The sequence below is a fragment of the Agelaius tricolor genome, unplaced genomic scaffold (genome assembly GCF_023055355.1).
Source record: "Agelaius tricolor isolate 1412-34295 unplaced genomic scaffold, bAgeTri1.0.p SCAF_8, whole genome shotgun sequence".
Lineage (NCBI taxonomy): Eukaryota > Metazoa > Chordata > Aves > Passeriformes > Icteridae > Agelaius > Agelaius tricolor.
In genome coordinates, this window is record NW_027269268.1 from 27,903,152 (window position 1) to 27,927,865 (window position 24,714).

Below are 24,714 nucleotides of genomic sequence, written 5' to 3' on the forward strand. Positions count from 1 at the left end.
TCAATCTGAGGGGACAGGGCTTCAGCGACCCGGCTGCTCTCCACCCTGCCCTCCCCTCTCTTCCTCCCTGCACCCACAGAGAAAAGTTGTAGGGTGGGAAAGGCTGCTATCCCTCCTCTTACGTGCCTCTTACCTCGGTAAAAGCTCCCAAAAATGTTTTGGCCCCGAGGAATTACCGGACAGATCGGCGGGATGCCGATGCCCCCGGGTGCGGGCAGGATGCGGAGCGCAGCTCTCCGCTGTTATCAGGCCTCGGCTCCGCCGGCGGAGAGCTGAGGCCAGGGCACTGACATTTCCATCTACCATCAATTTACCTTCTGCTTCCCCATTTAGCTTTTAACGTCAAAACCTACATTTTTGTCGGCTCCGGTCTGTCTAGGGCTCCTGTGATTTAGCTGCGGGAATGGCTGCTCCTGAGAATATAGCAACATCCTCGTTAGCAAGTAATTAAAAGAGATCCTCCTTAGCGGATTCAGAGGGGCTCCCGGTTCTGATAAACTGGCGTTACAAAACCGTAAAATTATTAATGTGGAAATATTGGACAGGCGATTTCTCTCCAATTCGGAGATTGGATATCGGAGCCGCCCGCCGGCCCTACCGCGCATCCCCCGGGGGAGCTGCAACCCGCTGACTTTGTCGAGGGAAGACACAGTATTTGCAGAGAGGCTGCCCATGGGGTGCCCCACCGCAGCATTCACAGCCACCCCTCACCCCTTTTATTTTTTCCTGTGCCGCTACAAAAAACCAAAAAAACAACAACAACAACAAAAAAACCAAAACAAAACAAACAAAAAAAAACCCAAAAAACCCAACCAAACAAAACCAAACCAAACCAAACCAAAAAAAAATTATTTGAGCAGAGATTGAGCAGGGAACTCAGAGTTGCAAGAAGCTTCAGTTCATCAGCTGGGCAACTAATAGGCAAGGAAAAGCAAACAAGGGGGCAGATTCTTCTCTCCAAGTGTTATAAACAGAGGCAAGTGTCTGTAAACACAGACCCACGGCGGATAGCAGAGCCGGGCTGCCTGACCCGACGGGAGGGAGGGCACATCACTTTTGTCTGGTTGTTGTAACCCCGCAACCTCCCCACTGTCAGCAGGGGCGGCGAAACGGCGCAGGGGCTCCCTTATCTTTTTATGGGCAATTGCACATCTACCTACGCTTACTGCTGGGTCTGGTTGGGAACCACTTCCTTAGGCCGGTGGCACGGGAAGGCCGGCAGGTATGCAGCCCTGGACCTGGAGAGAGACCCAGCTTGGTTTAAGTAGAGGTGATTTACGTAAAACTTTAAAATACGAGCCCTAATTTTATTATGGAAAAGGTGGAAAACATTGCCCTTAATCAGGAATGGACAAAAAACACCTAGACCAGCTTCCTTTAGTGAAAACCATTCATTTTTTCCTTGCGTGCCTACGATACAGAAGGATGCCGTGCATTTCCCAGCATTGAACTCTGCAGCTCGCCCTGGTACTGGGGAGCAGAAAAGTCACCAGACTGGCACCGGGATCCTTGTAAAGGAGTCGATAGACAGGGAGAAATATTTAAGGGAAGAAAGATCCTGTTGGTGAAGCAATGAACGTACTAAAAAGAGACAGAGCATGGGCTGCTGCAGTTTGCAGCTGGATGAAAAAGGTTAGAAATAATTATACTCGCTGTGGCGTACTGGAAACGCGCAACCCAGGAGAGTTTTAGGAACCACAAAGTTAATATTAAGTTCATCGTAACTCGTTGTAAATCTTACCTATTCCCTACAGCACACCCTCCCCACCTCCCCCCCAGACCCCCGCAAATCCCTTGCCTTGTTCGCTCTTTCTTCCTTGACGTAAAATTACCTGCTACATAACCACTCCGAGCACAGCCCGCCAGCCTCCCTGGCCTGCCTCCGGCCCCTCTCCGGGAAGCCGCCCCCGCTCCGCGCCCGCGCCTGGCACCGCGGCCGCCCGCGCTCCGCGGCACGGAAACCGCGCGGCTCTGCCGCTCCCGGCCCGCCCGGCGTTTGCACCCTTGTCCATTTCCCGTTCGCAGTAGGTCTCCTGCATGGAGAACACCACCACAAGGAATTCCTATTCAGATGAACTGCCGGGTTCTGTTCAACACTCACGGGGCTGAGAGATCCCTCCCTCTACCCCTCCGTTCATTCAGTCACTTGCTTAAAAATAAAATTAGGAGCCATCTTTATAATTTAGTTTACTTCCGAATATTTTAAATATTATGAAAAAAAAAAGCCATAAACAACGCTGTTATTCAAAACATTTTGAGGTATAAAACATAAAAAGATTTGGATTTTCTTTTTTTTTCCTTTTTCTTTTTTTTTTCTTTTGTTTTGTAAAAAACACACACAGTGGTTTATTGAGTACTTACAACGTTTACACCTTCAATATTAATTAGATTCCACTTTTTCCCTTACGGACGGAAGTGCACATAACCAATAACTGTTGAAAACATCTTCAAATACTGAACGACCACAACAAAATTACAACACTAAATACCGAGTCAATCGAAACATTGGTGCAACTGCTTCTGTTGAAATATAGCTTTATAATCCCATGAATATTTATATCCAAAAGGCCAAGTATTAAAGATACACTTCACATACACACTAATGCCAGGGAGGGATTTTTTTTTCCTTTTCTATGGTTCTGTTTTCCCCACGTGTTTTATACAGAGCAAATAACATTCACGAAACATTTAGAGACGTTACCCCTTACCAAGCTGGAGTTTCCTCTTCATATATGGAATGCTTTTTCCCTCTCCTTCAAATATCCACATTTTGGGGGGTTGGGGGAGAAATTGCACATAAATAAACTGGATTATTCCAAATACAAAGAGTCCTCAGAGGAGAGCTCACTACCGAGACTAAGAGGACGGCTCCTCCAGTCCTGCCGTGCTCACTGCTTGAGCTCCAAAGCCCAGACATGCTGCGGCCAGCCAGTCCTCCCTTTGGTTTTCTTATCGTTGCTGCTAACTGTGCTTTTCAAGATTTCGTTCTGGGGAGACAGGATACGAGGGGAGAGAGAGAAACAGAAGGGGGAGATGAGAGAAAAAAAGGTTAGATATATTCCTCCCCTTTCTAGGTCGCATCTGCTCTGCTTCGAGATCGAAAACTACGAGGAGACCCGAGCTCATCGAGGCCTGCGGGCTTGGAGAGACACCACGGGGACCTCCACGGAACCTCGCCGCGGGAGAAGCCGCCGCCCGTGGCGGGCCAATTCCCGCTCCGCGCCACTCCGCCACTCTGCCGCGGCCGGAGCGCGGGGCTGGAGGCTGAGAAGCGCCAGCCATCCAAGGGGACTGAGGTAAGGCCTCCCCTAAACCATGCTCTCCCTGAGTGCGGGGAGAAGCCGGGCACCAGCACGTACCGGGGCAAAGCTTCGGACTTGCTGCCGGTAACACATGCGGGAATCAGTCACCCGCGAGCACGCCATGGGGCCTGCACGGAATTGGGCTTGCGCTGGCTGGCCTAAACCGGCTCTCCCGCTAAAAATCGAAAAAGCTGAAGCGCGGAGTGCAGGGGCAGGAAAGCCTCGCGCTGCGAACCTCGGACTTGCCGAAGGCTTAAAGCCGGGCTGGGCTTGGCAGGTAATCATGCCTCCACATTTTCATTTAGGAGAGCAGAGACTTGCCTCCTGCGAGATCACGGCTTGGGATACGGGACAAGCAGCAGCCCGGGAATAACCTCCCCGGGGGCCCCTAATGCGGCAGCCTTTTCCCCGCGGCTGCTCTCAGCCTCCGGGTCGGATCCGGGGGCCGACGGCCGCTCGTGGCTGTGCACGGTCCCGCTTTTGGCCCGCAGCTACGGCCAGGGGCCGGTGGGACCGAGGTGTCCCCCATGGACATTCCCCGGCGGCTCTGCCCAGCGAGGAGCCGGGTGCGCTCGGATGAGGCGCCGGCGGGCGACCGAGCAGCCTCCCCTGCGCGGCTCCCCCGCCCCGTCCCGCCCCGAACCGCTCCGAAGCACTGACCAGCTCTTTCTTCCTCTTCTCTTCCTTCACGTCTGTCTTCTTGATCTCTGCCTTGAAAGCCTCCGCCTCCCCGTTCTGGTCGTCCTTCGCCAGCAGGTCCATGAGGTAGGCGATGTAGCTGGTGGCCAGACGGAGGGTTTTGATCTTGGAGAGCTTGGTGTCTGCGGGCACGTTGGGGATGCACTCCCTCAGCTCCGCGAAGGCGCTGTTGATGCTCTGAGTCCTGCGCCGCTCCTTGCGGTTCGCCGTGCCCCTGCGTTTCACCGGCCGGGGCCCCCCGAGCCCGGGCGGGCCGTTCCCGGGCGGCACCCCCCCGTAATGGGAGTGGTCCATGCCCGGCGCCCCGTTGGCGTACTCGGGGCTGTAGGACAGAGCCATGCTGTAGTCGGGGGGGGACATCTCCGGGTGGCTGCTGATGAGCCAGCCGTGGAAGTAGGGGTTCTCCTCGTGGCCACAGCGGGTGGCGGCGGCGGCAGCGGCGGCGGCGGCGGCAGCGAAAGGGTAGCCCTCATGGTGCACCACCGGGTGGTGGGGGAAGCCGCCCACTAGACTCATCCCCGCTCCCTAGAGCACCCCACCCCGCCCCCCCGGGCCCCAAAACAAAGGCTTCCCCTCCCCGCCCGCCCCCCACCCCCGTCGCAGCGGCGGGAGATGCTGCCCGCCGCTCACCCCTCAGCACTGCCCCGCTGCCCGCTGCCTCTCCATAGGGCGCTGCTGCAGAGTCCCCGCGGGTGCCCGAGCGATCCCCCCTCCCCGGGCGCCGCCGCCGCCGCTCATGCGTTGTGCCTCCACCTCCTCCTCCTCCTCGCCCGGGGCCGGGTCTTCGAGGAAGCGCGCACAGAAAAAAAAAAAAAAAAAAAAGAAAAAAAAAGAAAAAAGAAAGAACAAAACTACGGAGAGATGTCGACCAAAACAAAAATGGCTTGGCTTCCCAGCCTGGGATCTTCCTCGCCTGTTGCTTCCCTCCGCTCTCGCCAAGTCCGCCGCGGCCCGGCCGGCTGGTACTTACACGCGGCCCCCCTCCATGCGCCCCCGGCTCGGGGCGGGCGGCGCTGGCTCTGCCCTGCGCGGCGGCGGGGCCGTCAGTGCTGGGCGGGCGCTCGCATCTCTGCCCGCCGCGCCGCGCTGCTCAGCGCCCCGGCGCTCCTCGGGGCATCCGCGCCGCTCGGCCGGGCGCGGCGGCGGCGGGCGGCGGGCGGCGGCGGGGCTCGGCGCGGCGCGGGGCACTGGCAGGGCTCCCCGGCCCGATCTCCATGTACAGCTACATGTTTAGGGCCGCTCGGGTTAATATATGTCGTCAGAAGCGGCGGCCGCCAATGGCCGGGGCGGGGGCGGAGCCCGCCGCCCTCCGCAATAAAACTTTTTGATGTTCGCTCTGCTAATTGCCGAGCTCCTCTTTTAGGATTGGCTGCCCCTCCGCATCCCTAATGTAATTAAAACAAGGGGGGAAAAATTATCATGGAGGCAGAGGTTAATGCAAGTGTTTAGCAGATGCCTTACAGTAAAATCTGCATTAAAAAAAAAAAAAAAAATTAAAAAACCCCAAACAACAAAACCCCCCTACAAACTCGTTAAAACTTAAATATCGGATAATCTCAAACCAGGTACAGTATGGATCCCAGAAGTTTATTGGCAAAAGTCTATGTGAATAGGCTCTGAGGTTGCTTTGGCACAGCGTTTTGTGCCGGTCCGGTAGAGGAACAAATTAAGCCGGCTCGGAGGGCACTTCATCGGTGCCCGGCTGCTGCAGGCATGCCCCAGCAGCGCTCCGGGTCCTGCCCGTATGGCTGGTTAATGCACACCACGAGATCACCAGTTTCCGAGGGGAGGGAGGCGAAGCGGCTCTGCCTAGCCTGTCACCCGCCTTGCGACCCGGCTCAGCACGGGCTGGCTCGGGCTGCGCTCCTCCGGGCTGACCGAGGCAGGGGAGCGCTCGGGGCTCGGACGGGGATGGCTTTGTAAGAATTGTTTTGAGACATTAACAATAAGTCCGACTCTAACTGATTCTTTTCCAGCTTACTGCCTGCCCTGTGCACCTCCACCAGCCCTCACCCGAGTGACTCAAAAATCGCCTGAAATCGGTCTCATGCTTCTTGAGCTGGTATGATCGGTAAGTAACCGAATATTTTTTACAGCATGTTCCGAGCTAATTTTCTAGCTTTTACTAAGAAATATATAAATATTTCTCGCATTCCTGCTTCTGCAATAAAAAAGACCAGCACCTGCGGAAAGCAGGTTTAGTTATCGAAAGTCAGTAGTTAAATGCTTACTTATCCAGGCCAAGGAGGAAATCTCCTGTAGCTATTTAGGTGCTTTGCTTTAGTAAGCTTGAAGATATTACAAAAGAAAAATGGATCTCAAGCTGTAACTCATGGATAACACGGAGGCGAGGTGCATTTGTTGTCATCCTCAAATGGAGCCGAGCATTACTAAATAGCTGCGAAATACCAAATACCCACTCTTATTTGTGCTGGCTGACGCCTGGGCTGATTCGGCGTATATTGTAATGCAGTTCTACAATATAGGCAGTGTGGAAAACTGTGTCAACAGGAGCTGAGAGGTCATAAATTAAAGAAAGAGAAAAATAGAGATGGAGGAGTCTGCGAAAGAAGGCAGCAAGAACTGTGGTCCAATTTCTGCAGCAGCTTAACGCGCTCTCCGGCCCCTCTGCAGAGGCCGTGGGGGTACCTCGGGGGAAGCGCTGGGTGCTGGGGAGAGGGCGAAAATCAACTCAGTGCCCGGGGAGAGGAGGCAGGCTGAGCTCGGGCGGTCCCGGCGTGAGAGGGCTGCTTGGTACGGGCCGGCTTGTTGGGACCCGGGGGCTTTGCGAGTGGTTCTGCCGGCTCTCGGCCGGGAATGCCCTGCAGGCAGTGGACGGTGTCCGCGGGTGAGGCCGGCCGCCAAGGAGCAGCCTGCTGCCGTACGCGGGGCTGCTTCCTCGGGGGAGTACTAAAGGCGAGGGCGAGCGCCGGCCCCGCGGTTCGGCGGGACGGGGAGCGCGGAGCCGGACCCAGAGAGGAGACGCGCACGGAGCACAGACATGCAGGCGTAGGTTTTTATAAGCGTATACACATATGTGTGAGCGTCTGGGTGTAAACTGAGTACGAAAGTGAAAAACTAGTCCAGATGTAGAATTGATGTATATACACATATATCTTAGACGTACACACACATGCTTGTAGCCAGCTGATGGATATCTGTATCTATATATGCACAAGCACACGTGTATTTATTGTGTTATCCCAAGGAAAGAACGTGTCTGCAGTGTGGATTTTTAAATGTAAGGAAGGCCGTGGGCAGACCGTGCAGGCAGAGCCCTGGAGCGGCCAGGCAGCGTGTCCCGCCGTTTGGGATGATGTGTCTGCAGGGCGCAGCTTGGAAACCCACCCAGTTTCTGCAGCGCTTCCCCAGCTTTGTTTTGCTGCGATATGGGAAGAAGAAGTGGACCTTGTCGAGGCCGGAAAGTTATACTGGCTTGCAAACGGGCGTGTGTTTCTTTACACTCTCCCTGTTTGTGTACGAGCTTTGCGACACACTGCAGGTTAGACTGCAACTGTGACAGTCTCTGTGACAAGACACTACGGCCGCTCTGATAACATCTCCAATGATGAAGGAAACGGAAAACATGAGACAGAGAAAAAGTAATAAAATATACAGGAGATATCGATCAGAACACCAGTCTCCAAAGCTAGCGTCGTGATTGCTTAATTAACTTTGAAGAAAGAGAATCTCTAGATAAAGTACCCAGAAGGATCTTATATATATTTTTCCCTCTTTTCCCAGCAGTTATTTATGAGTTTTATTAAGCGAGTTTTAGAGTAAATGCAACTCTCTTGTCCTCCCTCAGCTTTTAAATGCTCAGAATTTCCCATCATGTGTTGTATGTAGCCTTTCTGTTTGATCCACGCGTTGAAAAATGCTGCAGCTCAAAGTACCTTTCCCGATACTATGCTCAAAGTCCGCTAAAAGCACCATCATTTATACCAATCTTACACTTATTTATTTGATTAGATTTTTTTTTTTTGTGGACAAATCATATGGTTAAAAAAAAAAAAACAACAAGAAAAAAAAAGAAAAAAACCCAGAAAAGAAAAAGAAACCCTAGTCTTATGTCACTTTATTTCCCTGCCAAAATAGTTGCATGTTAGACGGCGATTTATTTGGATTCTGCTGCCAAACAGGACTCCCCTAGCTTGCTATAATAAAGAAATTTCGGTGGAGACTGTGCCGAGGCTGGTTTTCTCTTCCTCTCCCGGCTTTTTAGAATTTATTTTCTTTTATTTTTTCGGGAATCGGTGCGTGTGGGGGCTGTATCGTTAGCTTGTGCCCTGCGTTCTCGCCCCTCCATCCCGGCAGCCCTCGGCGGGGCCGAGCGGGAGGAAGGGGCTGCCCTTGCCCCCCGGTGTGTGCCCGGGGAGCGGGGCCGGAGCCCTGGCGGGGGGCGGCGGGGCCGGGCGCCCGCTCCGCGCCGCCGGGGCCAGCCCTGCCCTGCCCTGCCCCGGCGCTCAGCCGCCGCCGGGCCGCTTATCGCCAGGTCACTCCTCTCCTGCGGGCCAGGAGTGGGGTGGGAGCTGGGATAACAGAACAATAGAGCTGCGCTCCCCCCTCCTCCCCGCCGGGCTTGTGCGAATTAAGCTAAATTGCAAATTAAGCTAATTTCTCCGAATCAGTCGGGGAAAACCGTATGGAAACAGGGAAGAGATGCCGACGCTGGGTGGTCGGAAAGCCACATCTGCTGGGGACTCCCGGGCTGGCTGACCTGGGAACACTGAGCTGGGCCAGGCCTGTGAGGAGCAGGCCAGGGGCAGAGAGGCGCCTCACCGGTGCCTGGGCAGCGAGCCCGCTCATTTGCTCCTTGACCGCACCTTCCTTTTGAGGAGCGTCCGAAACCGGTGGGGACAGGGCAGCGGCGGGAGCGCAGGCACCGCTGAGGCGCCCGGTACCCACGCCAGACGCACCCATCCCTGCTCCGCGCAGCAGCACCGGGATCTCCCTCCACAGTTTTCATTAAAGCCGAGAAATAATCAGACACGCGAAAGCACCCCAAGGACACCCTGTCCTTTGCTTTTGAGGCGCTGCCCTGGCCGTGCAGTTCCCTCGGCGTCTCTCCCTTCCGCAGCTCCCTGAGTACCGGGGTGCCGATTCTCCTTTTCCCCGGCTGCCCACCACATTGCTCAGCCGCCCGGTGCACGGCTTGAAAAGCCGAGACGGGTTTGAATTTATAGAGTGCATGATGTCATTGACCCGGGACCAAACGTATCAGAAAGGGGGTATCATTCTCGGGTGGATTCGGGGATGCTGGAGCATCCCGTGTCCCAGGGATGCCATGCATCCCATATCTGGGGCGTCGCTTAGGTGTTCGTGAAAGAGCATAAACATGCAAGAAAAGGGATTTTTGAAAAGAGGCACGGAGAAATATGATTTGGAGGTCAGCCTGTCAGTGCGGGTTAATGAAAAGGACTTGTGCCTAATGGGCCTGGCTTGCACCCTCTCTTGTGCTCACACAACCTGTATTTCAACGCCCAGGGCAGAGGGCGGGATCGGGCCCAGCAGGCCCGAATTAATCGCTGCCCTTGGAGGTGAAGGAACCCTGGTTTACGTTACTATTATCGGTAATGAACGCCCACATATTTCAGGCATGATAATCTCTCAGCCGTTGTGTATTAAAAAAAAAAAAAGAAAAGAAAAAAAAAAAAAAAGAAAGAAAAAAAAAAAGAAAAAAAAAAGAGAAAAAGAAAAAAGAAGACCAGGGATGAGAAAAAACCAAGACACCAAGACACTGACCATTTCGTAAGTCGCAATGATTGGCAGTAAGCGCGGGACCCGACGCGTTTTACCACTGCATGTGCAAGCAATTATTCGAGGATTGCTTATATTTGTGACTGAGCATCCAGATTTGCATTTAGACCCTGGACAGGAATCAGGGAAAGAAAAGAAACACATAACGAGTTCCAACCAAGAGCCCTTCTTTGTCAGAAGAATAGTAATAAAGACCTTACAAAATTCTGCAGTGAACACAGTGTGTCTCTATTTATTGGAGTGGTTACATGCATCTCCTATACATGCACGCATGTATAAACACGAACACGCAAACAGACAAACACGCTATTTTCCCACTTAATATTTGTTTGTATTCCCGGGAAATAACATCTTAATTTGCTCTTGAGCTCGACCCTGATGAAATAGCTCGCGAATGTAATTGCCTTCATTAACGAATATTTTGTCGTCCGGCATCTGAGGTTCAGACGGTGGAGGAAGGAGAAGGCTAGGCTGGCATCGTTTTGTGTTTAGGTTAACAAAAATCAACACTTCTATTGTCATTCTTCATGGAAAGTCTCCATTTAACGAGGCTGGGGTTTAAGGAGCCTTCATAGATCAAAGGTAACCTCGCTTGGCTTAGGAGAAAAATCCCTCTGGAGCAGTGAAAATTAGCCGCAATTTGGCCCTAACTACACTCCCCAAAATGTCGCTGTCGTCCTGCCCGTGTCCCTCGCTCCGTATACCTGCTGCGCTGCACCTCGCTCCCGCTTGCCCGGGTTCGGCTGCAACACACGGGCTCGTCCGAAAATTCAGCAGCTGACTCCTACAAATGTCGGCTGCACACTTGTTGCAAGCAAGCATCAGCCCGTACGGCAATTCCTATATGCGTATCTCGGTGTAATTGATCTGGCTGAGTGAGGTCTTTTTGGTAATTTGGATACGCCAAGTCTCCAGTTAATGACATATAATCAGCCTTTAGGTCACTTGGTCATTCTCTTATTACAAACCCCTCCTGCTCTCTCTGATCTCCTTTCAAACTAAATTTCACACAAACAAATAAAGCAAGACAGGGACAAGTCCTTAAAATGCAAGAGTGAAATATTGGAGAATTGCTCTTGGGGAACTATAAACATTTTTTAAAAGAAAAAAGCGAACAGATAGGACAGAACATCTTATCGAGAAAGAGAGCATTGTGTACAAAACACGGAGGGAAAACCGGTCTGGCTTGTGTTAAAAGTGACATAAAATTAAAATAAAATAATTACAAACAGAAATGGTATAATGTAAACAGAATACAGGAGATTTTACTAGAAATGCACGGACGCATACCGTAATTTGTTCATTCAGATGATACGATGATACAACCTATTTGTGGAGACGGAAAAAAAAAATTATATAATTCTTTATTCTTCTTTTCAGGAAAGCTAAGAAGCCGGAAAATGGAGAGGTGAATGTCATGTACCTCCCCAGACCTGGAGGGAAACAGAGCTGCGGCCAAAAGGAGCGGGTGTAAATGCGACAACAAAAATAAATACTTTATATCACCCTGAAGAACTTATTTTACTAAGCCAACATTTTGTTTTTCTGTAGCTCACCTTTTCTTTCCTCTAGGGAGAGACAATGCTCACTTTTTATTAGGTATTCCCTAAAAGTTTATTTTGATCTCCGTCCAGGTGTGTGTATACATACACACACACACACATATATATACACACATGCACACAAATATATCCAATCAACACGCAGAGGTTCACGTGTGAGCCGAGGCTGGCGCCCCGGGAAGAGGGACGTTCAGATACTCTAGGTAAGATCCCAGGGCCCTACAGGCTGCAAGCAACTCATTGCAAAGCCAAGCCCCGTTGTTCGGAGCTAAAGTTGACTTATAAAATCGAGAACGGGGAGATATCAATGTCGTTCAAGTGTTAGCACATTGAGAAAGCAGCCTGCAGGAGAGGACTGCGATCCACATTCCCTCACAGGCATTAGCGCCTTTCAAAATATCATCGACATTTTTAGCGGAGGTCTCGTTCGTGTGTAATACGGGGCTCAGACAGGCGCTAATTGAGCACGAAGCGTGTGCGAGGTTGCGAGAACGAGTGTCGGGGCAGGCTCGCACCGCAACAGAAATGGGAGCGATGGATCGAGGGAAAGGAGTGCCGCAGGCCCCCGCGCAGTGCGTGTTGGTGTGACACATCTCGTTATTAATTCAGTAAGTTCCCTGCCTTTTCGGCATTTCTAAGGGCCGTTTGGATTTTTTTTTCCCCCTCCCCGCCCGTCTTTGGGCTACCGTGTTGAAGCACCAGCCCGCAGCCACACGGCGATCCGACCCACTGCATCAAAGGGCGCTGGGGGTCAGGGCCCCGACGCTGCTCCCCTCTCGGGGCGCACGCTCGGGGACCCGGGCCGCCCCTCCGGGAGCCGCCGGGGATGCTCAGCCCGGCCCCGGCGCTGCCCGGCACCCCTCCCGCCGGTGCCGGGAATGCCAGAGGCCGGGGGAGGCGGCGGGCTGGCCCCTGCCCATCGCACCGCCGGGCTGGGGCCGCTGGAAAGGGTTAAGCGCTTCCCCTCCTCCTGCTGCAGCCCCCTGAATGCCGCTGCTTTCCTCTAGAGGTCTCATTAGGGAAACCCTAACTGCTATTTTCAACGTTTCCTCAATCAAGCGCCTTTAAATAGAGCTCCACAAACAAATTGGCGGCAAAAAGCGCAGATCTTGTCACGGGCGAGGCCGATTCAATATTTCACCTTGTTTGCTTAGTAATTACAGCCTGGCTTGTGGCTACCTGCGCGCTGGGGCGAGTTCCCCTCGCCAGCCCCCCCGCCGCCCCTGCCTTCCCGCCTCTGCCGTATGGCCTCGCACACACCTTTCCCTGCGCTGGGAGCTGAGCGGCACCGCCCGCGGGAGCCACTGAGCCGGTGGTCTCCGCCAAAACGAAAAAATCATCCGCAATCTCACCGGCTAAATGATGATTGAAAAAAAAAATTTTTTTTTTTTGGTTTTTTTTTTTTGGTTTTTGATTTTTTTGGGCGTGTTTTGCAGCTTCTGCTCCGAAGCCACGAGCTTTCCAGCAGGAGGGATTTTCCCCGAGAGCCGCCTTGCCCGCTCATGACGGGGTCAGGGAGCCGGCGGGCGGCCCGCCTGTCCCCCAGCAGGGCAGTACGAGCAGTCGGGTTTATCTGCCGCACTCGCTCCCTCTCTCTCCCTTAAACCCCTCTTATGATTTGTTATATTTTCCACAGCTGATTACTCTTGTTTGACTGTTGTACAGAGCCGCTTTAAATCTTCGTCAGGAAGAATAAAAGTTGGGAGTGCCTGGACGGGTTCCCGCAGGCTTGCGGGCTGGTGCAGGTCCACCTCGGAGCCTGTGCAGCGACCCCTCGGAACACGCAGGGCTCGATAAGTCTGGTTAGTGCGGCATCAGCACAGATCGGAGCTAATTCGATTGTGTCTGAAAGCCCGAGTGTGACAGAGAAGAATTTGGCGTTTATGAACTAAGCTGCTGTATTTGCTTTGCTATAAACCGACTAGAACATTTTATGATGGAAGGGAACAGTGCAACACAAAGAGGAAATATGACAATAAATCTCTTTTTATGGATTCTCTTTAGCAGCAAAACTTAAGGATTCAACGGTTTTATGACTAAACTATTTTGCAGGTACATCTAAAGATACCTACATAGAAAAGAATAATCCATAGTCCCCCTCCCAGCCCCCCTGGAACAGATAAATCCAACTCTGTGCACTTCAGTTCAATGAGAAATTAAACTGAAATTCCCTGAGAATTTCATGGAAGCAATGCTGTCACAAGAGTTTACATCTGATCACTGCACGGATGTGATTTGATTATTTATGGTGCCACTGGCACTACCATATCATAGTTTACTGATACACAAAACTTTTAATCAGAAGTAATGCCCCACCTTTCTTCTCAGAATGAGCACATTAGGCTGTTTTCCTTCTAGTTACTCTAGTACTATTAAGGCTTGAGATAATTGTTGCATTAGAGCTAAAATACACCTTTACTTTTGAAGAGACTTTTTTTTTCATAGGAATGATTCACATTCAAAAATAAAGATAGGTACTTCAGGGAGAGGATTTCCAAGTGGTAAAGAGTCTAATGTTCCTTGAAATAAGTGCAGATTCTGCACTTTGAGGATTTAAATCCAATATATTTTTTCAGAGTCATGTTCCACTGTAAAAAAACCCAAAAAACATTAATACATCCTCAAAATGTTTTGCATAATGCAAACATATTTGTATCTAAGGTGCTAAACATATTTTTTTCATCTGTCTCCATGCCTTGTTTTAGTTCCTTCTTAAGACCAACTCTTGATTTTGCTTACCCTGAGCACCTAGATCCAGGTTAAGTCACTTAGAGATCAAGGAATAGCTGGTAGGTCCAGTGGTCTGCTGCTGGGCTGCAGTGATTTGGGAGTGCAGATTTTGAAACACTTGCTCCACAAATCACACAGTGCCGAGCTTTTCCTATCTCAGCCTGCACACATGCACAAAGTATGGCACTCTAAGAGACTGGTCACTTGAAGTCTAGCAGCTATGAAAGCAGAATGCAAATGCAGCATATGCAGTTAAACATATTCTTTTCAAATAAATCCTTTTAGTTGATTTTTTTTCTCACCTAAAGCTAAATGAAAATCACAGGTTTTTTTTCCTGTTTTTGAGTTGTTTGTGTTTTTTTTTTTTTTTAAATAAAAGAGGTAAGTGGATTCAGAGCTCTGATTTTATTAAGAAATGTTTGAGAACAATCAGTTCAGATATGTCAATCCAAATAATGTGTGGAACAACATCTACAAAAGACATCCATGGGGAAAAAGATCACAAAAACTTACAAATACAAACCTCATCAGTACAAGTTGTTCTGCTTAGGTCAACATTTCATCAGAGTGGCACCTATTTGTATGAATTGAAGTTTTGCATGTGCCTACTGTTGGTGGAAAAAAATTGTACACAGTGAAGCTAGCTTATCTACCATTACCAGTCTTGCCTAGGGAGGCAGACCACAGTGCAGGCTGGTTTTACTGCTTTCCATTGAGAAAAGCAGCCTGGACTGAGCTCCATTCTGTTACACTAAAGGACTGCAAGTACTTTTTTGCAGTCACTTCAAGGACGGGCTACACCAGCCTGCAGTCTGCAATATGGACAGAGTAGTGGGAAAAGTGAGAATTGCACATGCATACACCTTGTTTTACCTGGAGTCCAGGGACTCTGCCCTGCATACCTTGGAGTCCAAAAGGGCTTCCCCTCTCTCCATTTGTGTGCTATTAATAAAGATATGTCCTAGCTTGTAAAAACAGTACATGCCCGTTTTGTGTGATATGTGCATGCACACATCTGGGCTGCATGTGTGGAAAAGTAAAGGCACACACTACAAAAAATTTTACATGTGCAATTTTCCAAGTATGGGTCTATGGGTCTATAATATTACATCTACAGTGAAGAAAATGTCATTCTTCTGCACAGGAGGACATTTTAAACGGTTTTCAAAGGAAAAAAATGTAGAAGTGTTCTTGGTAGCACAGTTAGAAGTTTATTTCTCCTGGTTGCTCCTGATGTTTTCTGCAAACCCATTACGATGGAGTGTTACTCCTCAACAGCAACATGCGTTCAGTGATCAGAATATTTCAGATATTCATTACTATAGGCTGATGTTATTAAAATTAAAAACATCTGCTTCGAGGAATGCAGATTTTTTGGATGTAAATACTTTACTCCCACAGTAGTTTCAGCTACTCAGGGAAACAAAACGTAATGCTAAACAGTCGTCGTATTGTTTGACACAGAAGCAAATGGAACAATGTTGCTCTTAATGTTGTTGTTGTTCAGTGGACAATTGAAATTGGATAAAGGCTTTCATCTGGGAAGACTTTTCTAATATCCCTGCAGGTAATGGGAGTCCTATTGCCCTGCACACTGGGCAAGGTTCACCCCCATCTCGCCAAGACAGCTCCTGAGGAGAGGAGTTTGTGCCTGCAATAGGATTTTGAGTGCTTGTCTGTTATCAGTTCACCGACACGGTTTTGCAGCTGAGGGGAGCGGCGAATGGAGCCCCAGCTGCCTGTGTCTCAGATGCTATCGCCTAATCCTGATTAAAGGCACCCCGCGTTAGAAATTCCTCCGCAAAGCCACGTGAGAGAAACCTCCTCCCTTTCGCACACCCCTTAAAGATCACTGGCAATATCTCCGATGCTTGTGTCAGCTTCTCTTGCACTGAAGCTGAGCTGGGCATGTTTGTTTGAGAAAGAGTAATGATGTGTATTGGCTGCCACACAGCACCCTGATTGCTGTGCTAATGACATGAGTGCCACCAATATCAAAGGTGGAGATGCGCCGCGTACCGTCGTATTTCCATGAGGTATTCTGTCACTTTTGCCAGTCAGGCTGACTCTAAACAGAGAAATACACCAAACGGGGGGTTGCAAATGGGAAGTATCGATTCTGATCATATGGGAATAAAGGAAAACAGAAGATAATCCAGGGGAGGGCATTTCCCTAAACTACACGAAGTGTGTGACTGAGAAAGCATTTTCTGACATAGGAGTGTGCATGGTGCTACCCAGAATAATAGCAGTTAATGTCATTTTCTTATTCAGATTCCTTAGAAATCTGCCACTCAGTAAATCTGGGTGTATCAGAAATTACGTATAAGTGGAGCCCATTAACACACAGATTCATTGCAGTCATAGGGATGTTTCCTAGGAGGATAGATTCAACTAAAAAAATAAACCAAAAAAACCCCCAAAACCCCAAACCTTGGTACAATTAAAAAAAAGTTTTTTCAGTGACTTAAAAATACTACAATTAAAACCATTATTAAACTAGATTAAATGAAGCAGAAATTTGCTTTCAGGCTTTAGAGCCAAGAATGTTCTTTGTGCCTCTGTCCATTTTTGTGCTCAGTGTACCCTGTGCTGTTTACATAAGGATTATCTTGTTTATTTTACAGATATTATGCTTCATAGAAACTAATCAAGAGAATATTTCTTTTTTCTTATGACAAAAAGTGGATGTCGTATTGCTCAAGTTGCTTTTATACAACATTCTTGGGTTTGTGATAGTGTGATATTTAATAAAGTGTTTATAAAGTCAGATATAATAGTTTATCAGATCTTGGGCAGTCAAAATAACAAAACTGCCCTTACCCTGAGTGCTATGTACTGTACTTTGTAATTTACAACATAGCACTTGCTAAATTACTTCATAAACCAAGAAAGTTGCCTACCAAAGAATCAATGTTATAAGGACTATTTTCCTAAATGTTTTTTTCTGTTACTTAGTCTCCATACAAACCTCTAGTAATAGTTTGGAATCAGACAAACACTGCACTCCCTGTAGCACACAACACATGCCTGCTGTGAGATATTTTCCTGCAGTACAATCTATTTGAATTTCCAGTGGAAGACACCTTTCAACTTAAAATACTACATGTCTAAAATGCTATCCTGCACAAATAATCAGATAAAGTGAAGGGAAAAGACCAAAATAAAGCTGAAGATTTTACAGAGGGAATCTAATGGAACAATTCAAGTGGGAGTTAATAGTTTATGAGGCCATGAATAGACAATGGAGCCTTTCATTTCTGTGTTGCTAGTCCTAGTCCCCACCAGTTTATGCCAAGTGTGTTTGGTGGATTTGCTGTAACAGCATGTGTACAGGCTTCTTGAGCAGGAAGCAAAGTCTGTGCCAATGAGTCCAGTCTTCCTCTCTGCTGCAGGACCTGCCCTGAGAAATCCATCTGGCAAACAGCAGAGGACCTGGGTACGCATCCCAGCCTACCCACTCTCCCCACTCTTCCTCAAATTCCAGTCTTGTTATTCCCTATGCACACTCTGTTTGCTCTTGCATGGGAAAGAAAGAGAAGATAGACATTTGCAAGCAGAGAACTCTTATGTGGAACTCGTGACTGATTTTTGGCCTGCAAATAGGCAACTACCTCCTTGATAGTCTAGCATTTTCTTAATCCTCACACTTTAAGCAGCTTCTGCAGTTATTCCTGACATGCATTTCTAGATAAAAAACATCCTTATGGTCACTATGTAACCATCATCCAATTACACTTTCACCTTCCATATAGTTTTCACTTTACCCTCTATATAGTTAAGACACAAAAGTATAATTCATATTTACATTGCTAATTGTGTCATTTTTATGAAGCATAAATAAACATCAAATTCACATTCCCTTCTAAGCAGGTGTGTCTTCTCTCTGGACAAATCTAGTCTTCGTATTTCTAACAAGAATTCTGAATGCACAAAAATGGCATCACTCTTTTCAAAAAGAAATGTGAATTTTAATTATTGATCAGATTTTGATCTGAGAGAAGTGCAGAAATTACACTCTGTTGGAGTTTTCTCTCACAAAAAAAAAAAAAATCAACAAGGGTTGAGGGATTCCTCACACATCTAAGAATTTCTTGTCAAATTGCAAGAAATCTAGGAAGGATGAGTGATTTTTCTCCTTATTTCTAGTTTTAGAGGAGATGTATGGCAGCCCAGGGGAATTATTTAATATCAGAGAGAAGGAGCAGAGAAAGGGTAAGGTTTTGTGGTTGAACATAACATAGGCAGATAAACGTTTTTCACCCATAAGACTTGATAAAGCATATTCCTAAAGGGTTTTGAGGGAGACTGTCAAATACATCTGATTTGTTGAATGATTTTTAGAAATCAAGGATTGCACTCAAGATCCTATCAGGATGAGAAGTCAGATGCTTGGTTTCTTGCAACATTTCCATGGATTCATGTCACACTGTTAGCAGGAGAGAGATTGAAGTATAAGCATCAACACTTTACATGGTGTCTCTGAGGAGGGACTCTAAAGCACCAGGTGTATGAACAGGTGTTCTTCTTATCCTCCATGGAAAGATATGCAATTGGAAAGCTGCAGACTTGGAATTTGTTCATAGATAATTTCTTGCAAGCCCATATATACTTCAAAGCTTTGTTTTCCCAAGTTTATACAAGCTGGTTAGAATAATATAATTATTTCCCCATTCTATATCTACTGTTAATTTTGCAACAGAATGATTATTCCACAACCTTGATAGCAGAAAATACTTGTGATAATCAAACCCCTTCAATTCTAGATAGAAAATACATAGGATTCCTGATGAATTCCATGGCAAAATTGCCTTTGTCTTAGACTTCTTGACCAATAAGAGTTCTTGCATGCCAGGAGGTTAAAAAATGTAGGCAACAGATAAATTTTTCCTGATGGGGAAGGCACAGAAGAGAACTGCAGAGGATTTGATGACAACTTTGAAGATTTTTGAGTAAATTTATCATGGCATGCTGTTTCCTTTAAGAACTGATGGGATGGAATAGCAGGGCAGGTTGTGAGTGAGGCACCATCAGATGAACAGATACCATAACAGTAGAGAAGAAGGTGACATTTGGAACTGGGTAGAGTGTGACAATTTAGAATTTAAAAAATGTGACTTGAAGATGCAAATCAGAGAAATTAAGAATTTTGGTGAAAGCCAAACTTATAATTAAAGTGTAGCCTGAAAGGAGCAGAAAATAATTGATTTATTGAGTGGTAGTGAGATTACAGACTTTGAAGAGAGAATCGGAGACAGAAACTGAGTCAAAAAAAGGAAAAGGAAATAAGAATAAAGAGAGAAAAGAGCAAAGACAGAAGACTGAAGAAAGGTTAAAGTGCTACAGGGAAAGGACAGGAAAAATGTAGATAAGATCTGAAACATGGGAAGAGGATATAGTGTTAAAACTGGAAATAGTGTGGGAAATGACTGAAGAGCTGAAGCTAAGGCTTAAGCTGCTCCTACCTGGGGTGTGCCCAGTAGGATACTGGGCAAGCCTGCTCACACAGTGCCTCCACAGGGCACTGAGACCCTGGTCTCTGTAGCCACCTGATTACTCGTGTTCCAGCTCAATGGCAGCTGCTGTGCAGCATTTCCTATTTGAAACCTGGTTGCCCCTTGCTCTAAGCTCTATCAGTTCTATGCCTGCTCTAATAAGGTCACCACCGTGGACACCAAAGACCATTCCCACCTTGAGAACCACACATCCACATTCTGGCTTCCGTTTTTTGATGGTGCTGTGAAACTGGTATTAGTGATGAAATAAAAAAATCACCACTGCTACTCCTTCTGTGTGCCCTCTTTCCAATCCTTATAACTCCTCAGCTGGAGTTGGAATTGGATAATCCACCATACCTGGTGCTGCTGGCTCAGAATAGTCCCAGAGCCATTAAAAATGTGCCCAGTATAAGTATTTAACATTTCTTCTGGCTGCCTGTTCTTGTGGAAGGTGATTCCACTTCAGCTACACAGAGCTTTGTTACCTCCCACATGAAATAAAGCAGTACCAGCAGGTCTCTCCACAGTAGCCCCTACTCACCGTGCACAGTCTTTGCTGGCTTCCTGGGGAGTGCCACAATCATGGTCAAACACCTCTGGGCACTGCAGATAAAACCACTGACTGTAACTCCAACACAGACAGCCTCCCAGGAAAGTTCTGTCCTTCACCTGAGATGCTGATTTTTGTCAAGATGAGAAAATTAGTCTGTGGAAGAGGCAGAGTTTTCTTGGGCAAGAGACTCCTGTGAGAATTTTTCAGTTTTGTAACTGTTTCCACAGCAACAAACTTCATCAGAAAGGTGAAATCACCAGCTCTAATATATAAAATTTTCTTCCTTTTTTGCTCCTTCAGATCTCACCCCTTAATACATGTAGCCTTAGAAACAAAATAGCATTAAAAATCTCCCAGTGAAAAGTCTAATACACACAGGAGACAGGATGAAAATTGCTTGGTCTTTTGGGCAACAAAATTGTTAGCTTGGGTCACTCCAGTTCTGCTCCAGAGATTCTCTGCTATTTTGGGATGGGTGTGTCACTTTGGGCAAGCCAAAATACAAGTGCCTAAATTCTCAAGCCAATATTTATCAGCCTGGAAATCATTCTTAGTTTATAATTAGGTGGAGTCCTGAACAAGTGCTGTAGGTATTTATTTGAATGCAAAGGTTGCCAATCCTTCCACTGATGCTATAAAATCACATATTTTTCAGAAACATCATCCAAACTGGGAAAAACCAGCTTCCTTCACTCCCCAAGGTGGCGTTTAGACCATGGAGATGGGGGTAGAGGGTCACTTATCCCAGGGTGAGGAAAGAGATGCAAGTGCAAGGGCTGAAGAGGAGACTGTAAACTTCAGGGACAACCTAGTAAACTTAGGCTTTGTAGTCTAAAGGCTACCAAACGGTTGGATTTCCTGAACACATTCTCTTTTTCAGCCCAGAAACATTGTCTGGGCAGATGTTGATAAATTTATACATTTGTTACAATTTCAAGCTGTTTGGAAGCTGTGGCAGGTCAGATTCTCTGCCCAGGATGCTCTACAACAGGTTGTATTCAGCCTGGTGATAACCACAAGACTGCAAGAACCCTCATAGTCAGGCCAACACTTTAAGAGAGCCTCATATTTATTATGCACATGTGATGAAGTCACTGCATGCCTGCACAGTCAGACTTACACTTCTGGGGATTGTCTGACGGCCCTAGTGCCCATGTGCTGCCCAGTCCCTGGGAACACGCACGGAAAAGCCGCTGGGAGTCAGATTTACTGGGAATCTGCAGAGCAGTGAAATGCTGCATGTGCAACAGGACGTGTTGCTTCCTGAAGTGTGGGGTGGAGTGCACATACGCTGCACAGATTTCTCAGGCTGGAATGTGGGATTTCTATGCTGGCCAAACACTCAGGTCTTGATGAGGGGCAAAATCCTGAGATCTGTTATGCACGAGTGCCACAGGGAGTTTGCTGCTTGGCACGGTGCTTCTGTCGACCTGGTGGCAAGGTGCTTCATGTGCACTGAGAAAAAGATGCTCAGTGCCTGACTTGTACTGGTAGACTCAGATTCCTCTATCAGGCAGGCATTGCAGCTGTAGGAGATGCAGAGTTTGTGTTGCTCTGTGGCATTGATCCATTTATGGGGAAGTTTCCCATCTGAATAGGAATATATACGGGTTCACGATAACAAGGATGCCTAATAAAAATGCTGCTAACATAAATAAAGATTATGAGTCTTTCAGATTTCATACTGAGTAGGCACTATACAAATTATTTTTATTTCAAGAACAGCAACAGTGCCTGAAAAGCTGAGAACACCTTTATGGTAATCCTCAACCCCTTATAAGGTAGCATTTGGTTACAATTAAAGAGAAAGTCTCCAACTACTAATTCTTACCTTCCTGAACTTCAGACAAAAAAGGATCCTGATGTGAACCACCTCAGGGTATTTGTTTTACAAAAGAAAAATAAAATTAATGAATTTTTTTAAACCCAAACCATCCCAACTTTTGATTACCTTCAGTTTCAATACAATTTGCTGTTTCTGTTCTACTATTTTTGTGCCCACATAAGAAAAATGTGAGCAGACTACAAGTTAGGTTGATTCTTTGAGGTTGAGCTGAGGTCAGTGAAAAACTGATAGCAACTTTTGAGAAGAAAAAAATCATCAAAGCTAAAGGAAGTTTCTCAAAGTGGGATTTAATAGCAGCTATCATATTGCCTACAATGGCTTGACCATTTCTTCTGCAGCTGTTTTATTTTAAAAGATTTCACCCCCATCCCACATGTATAGGCCTATACACTGACCTAAGTACGCACATCCAAGTGCTTTGGTCACTCATGATAACTATAAACCCTTCAGTGAACTACCAGAAAGGTAGTTCAAATGGCAGTGGTGAAATTCAATATAGCGTTTAACTAAGTCACTGTCTAAGGTTAAGCCCAAGGAACAATTAGTAACACTGGAAGGGAAGACAAATATATTAATTAGTGTGCAGACACTAGATATGTGTCTTTTCTGGAAGCTGTAAAACAACCACAGGGGTATTTCAATGTGAGTGGAGCAAATGAATCTATTCAAACAGTTTAACTTATTTCTACCTTTCTCTGTGTGCATGTGTGTGTGTGTGTGTGTGTGTTTGTTTGTGAGTGCAAACACTAAGATTCAGATTTAGATGCAGAAGAAAAATTAAAAGACAAAAGGCTAAGTTTAGCTGGTAGTTCTGCTTCTTTTCTGCATGTCTAATCATAGACAGAGTCAAGTTCTCAAAAAATCCTATGTAGCAGGTGACCAAGCTCCATTGACTCTGCGTGGACTAGATTTCTGACTTAATATGGACTTTTTGAAAGCTGATTTTGTGTGTTATTCGTGACATAACTGAGACCCTTATCTGTATCTCATACAAAAGTATCACCTTTTATAACAGTAAACATAGTTTAAGTAAGACAGAGGGAGATTATCAAGATGATAAGATGATGGAAAGCATGTGCATGCCAATGGAAAATAATGGGTCCATATATGTATTTATTATGGAATATTTCCATTGCTATATATTGCTAAAAGGATATCAAGCAGCATTCCTTAATCTCAGTGAAGGATTAGCAAAATTTAAAATCCAAATTTGATTAACTAAAAACATGGTACTGTTTACTATTATTTCTATATTATTATATTACAATTTACTGTTTACTATTTATTCTCCCCCTTTGATATGAAAAACATAGCAGTAATTTTGATGCAGTCTTGCACATGGAAATAGGATGGCACAATGTCTGCCATAAAGCTGAGGCTAGAAGAAGAACTGAGAAATGACCTCTTCACTACAGACTGACTGATCCCTGAGATTTTTGTGGCATTGGGCAATGCCTCCTTTTACATGCAAACTTTTATCAGTAGCGACAACAAAAAATTAATTTCTAACTAATTTTGAAATTAATTTCAAAAAATTAATTTCTAATTTCTAAATTAATGTCAAATTCTTTGCTTATTCTCCACTTCAAAATCAAACAGCACTCCTACAAAGTCAGCTAGTTAGTTTCTGCTTTAAAAATGGGAATTTTAGTGTCCTGTGAAAAGTAAACAAATTGTAGAATCATTGTAGAAGGAATGGTATGCCAACAAATAGACAAATATTCTCAAGGTTAAATTTTTTTCAGGGCATTATTGTTTCTTCCTGCACATCCAAGTGAGCTGCGGGCATGTGATGGAAAATCTGTGAAACATCTGACCTGTTTCCTAGCCTCCCATGTAAGTGAGTTTAGAAATTGTCTGAAATGACTTGAGATTTCTTCACGACCATTGTATTTTTGAGATGCTACTGATTGCTACTATCTGCATTCATCTGCGACCACTGAACAGTCAAGGCTGGTAGTGCTTGTGGAGGTGTGTGGCCTAGACTCTGTCCCAGAGCAGAATGAACTATGGGGGCAGAACAGGATGCTCAGGGCTTTGTCCATTTGAGCCTGAGAACTCTTGAGAACAGATTGCACATCCTCTTTGCTCAACCTACCCCACTGTTTAACTCTCTTCATATCATCTTTTTTTCCCACAACATCCAGAACATCCTGTGCTTCAGTCCTGTTCAAGAAATAGTTTTGGTGGCCTTTTCCTGGACAGATGTGTCTTCATTGGCTGTGCTATTTCTCTATATTCTCCTATTAATTTCTGAATGGTCACTGGTAAGATTTACAGCTTGAAATACATTGAACTTGAATACATGGATCAGGCTAAACTAATTTGAGAGATATTTTTTTTTCTTTCCCATGCCTTGTGCTTCTGTGATTGCTCAGCTGCTGATGTAGCCAGCTTCCTCTCACTCAGAACCCAGAACATAACAACTTAGAGGGTACCAGGAAACACCATTATCATTCAGTTTGTTAAATGATTGCTGTGACCAAACAAAATCATTAATCTCTATCATGCCAGCTCTTCAATTCTTACAGCATAACAATAGGAGTATCTCACAAAGAGGTGGGAGGATTGTATTTATGTTCACTTTTTATTCTGCTTTACACCTAGTAGAAAGATACTTTACTGCAGCTGAACATTTCCTGCACTCTGAATGGAAACAGACTCAACTTGCTGGTTGATATTTTGTGGAGTATAAGACATTATAGAAGAGACCACTGAGTCTTGCTTAGTTTTGTCAGAAAGGGCACCTAGATCTAGGTAGTGT

The 24,714-nt window shown here is 46.6% G+C and overlaps 1 protein-coding gene across 1 annotated transcript; it reads right to left on the bottom strand.

Moving 5' to 3' along the window:
* Positions 1 to 2,888: 2,888 nt before the first annotated feature.
* HAND2 (heart and neural crest derivatives expressed 2) lies at positions 2,889 to 4,517 on the bottom strand. Its single transcript, XM_071432705.1, has 2 exons — positions 3,963 to 4,517; positions 2,889 to 2,987 (listed from the first exon to the last, which is right to left on the bottom strand). Exons 1-2 carry the CDS (start codon positions 4,515 to 4,517, stop codon positions 2,889 to 2,891), a joined length of 654 nt encoding a protein of 217 aa, XP_071288806.1.
* Positions 4,518 to 24,714: the final 20,197 nt, after the last annotated feature.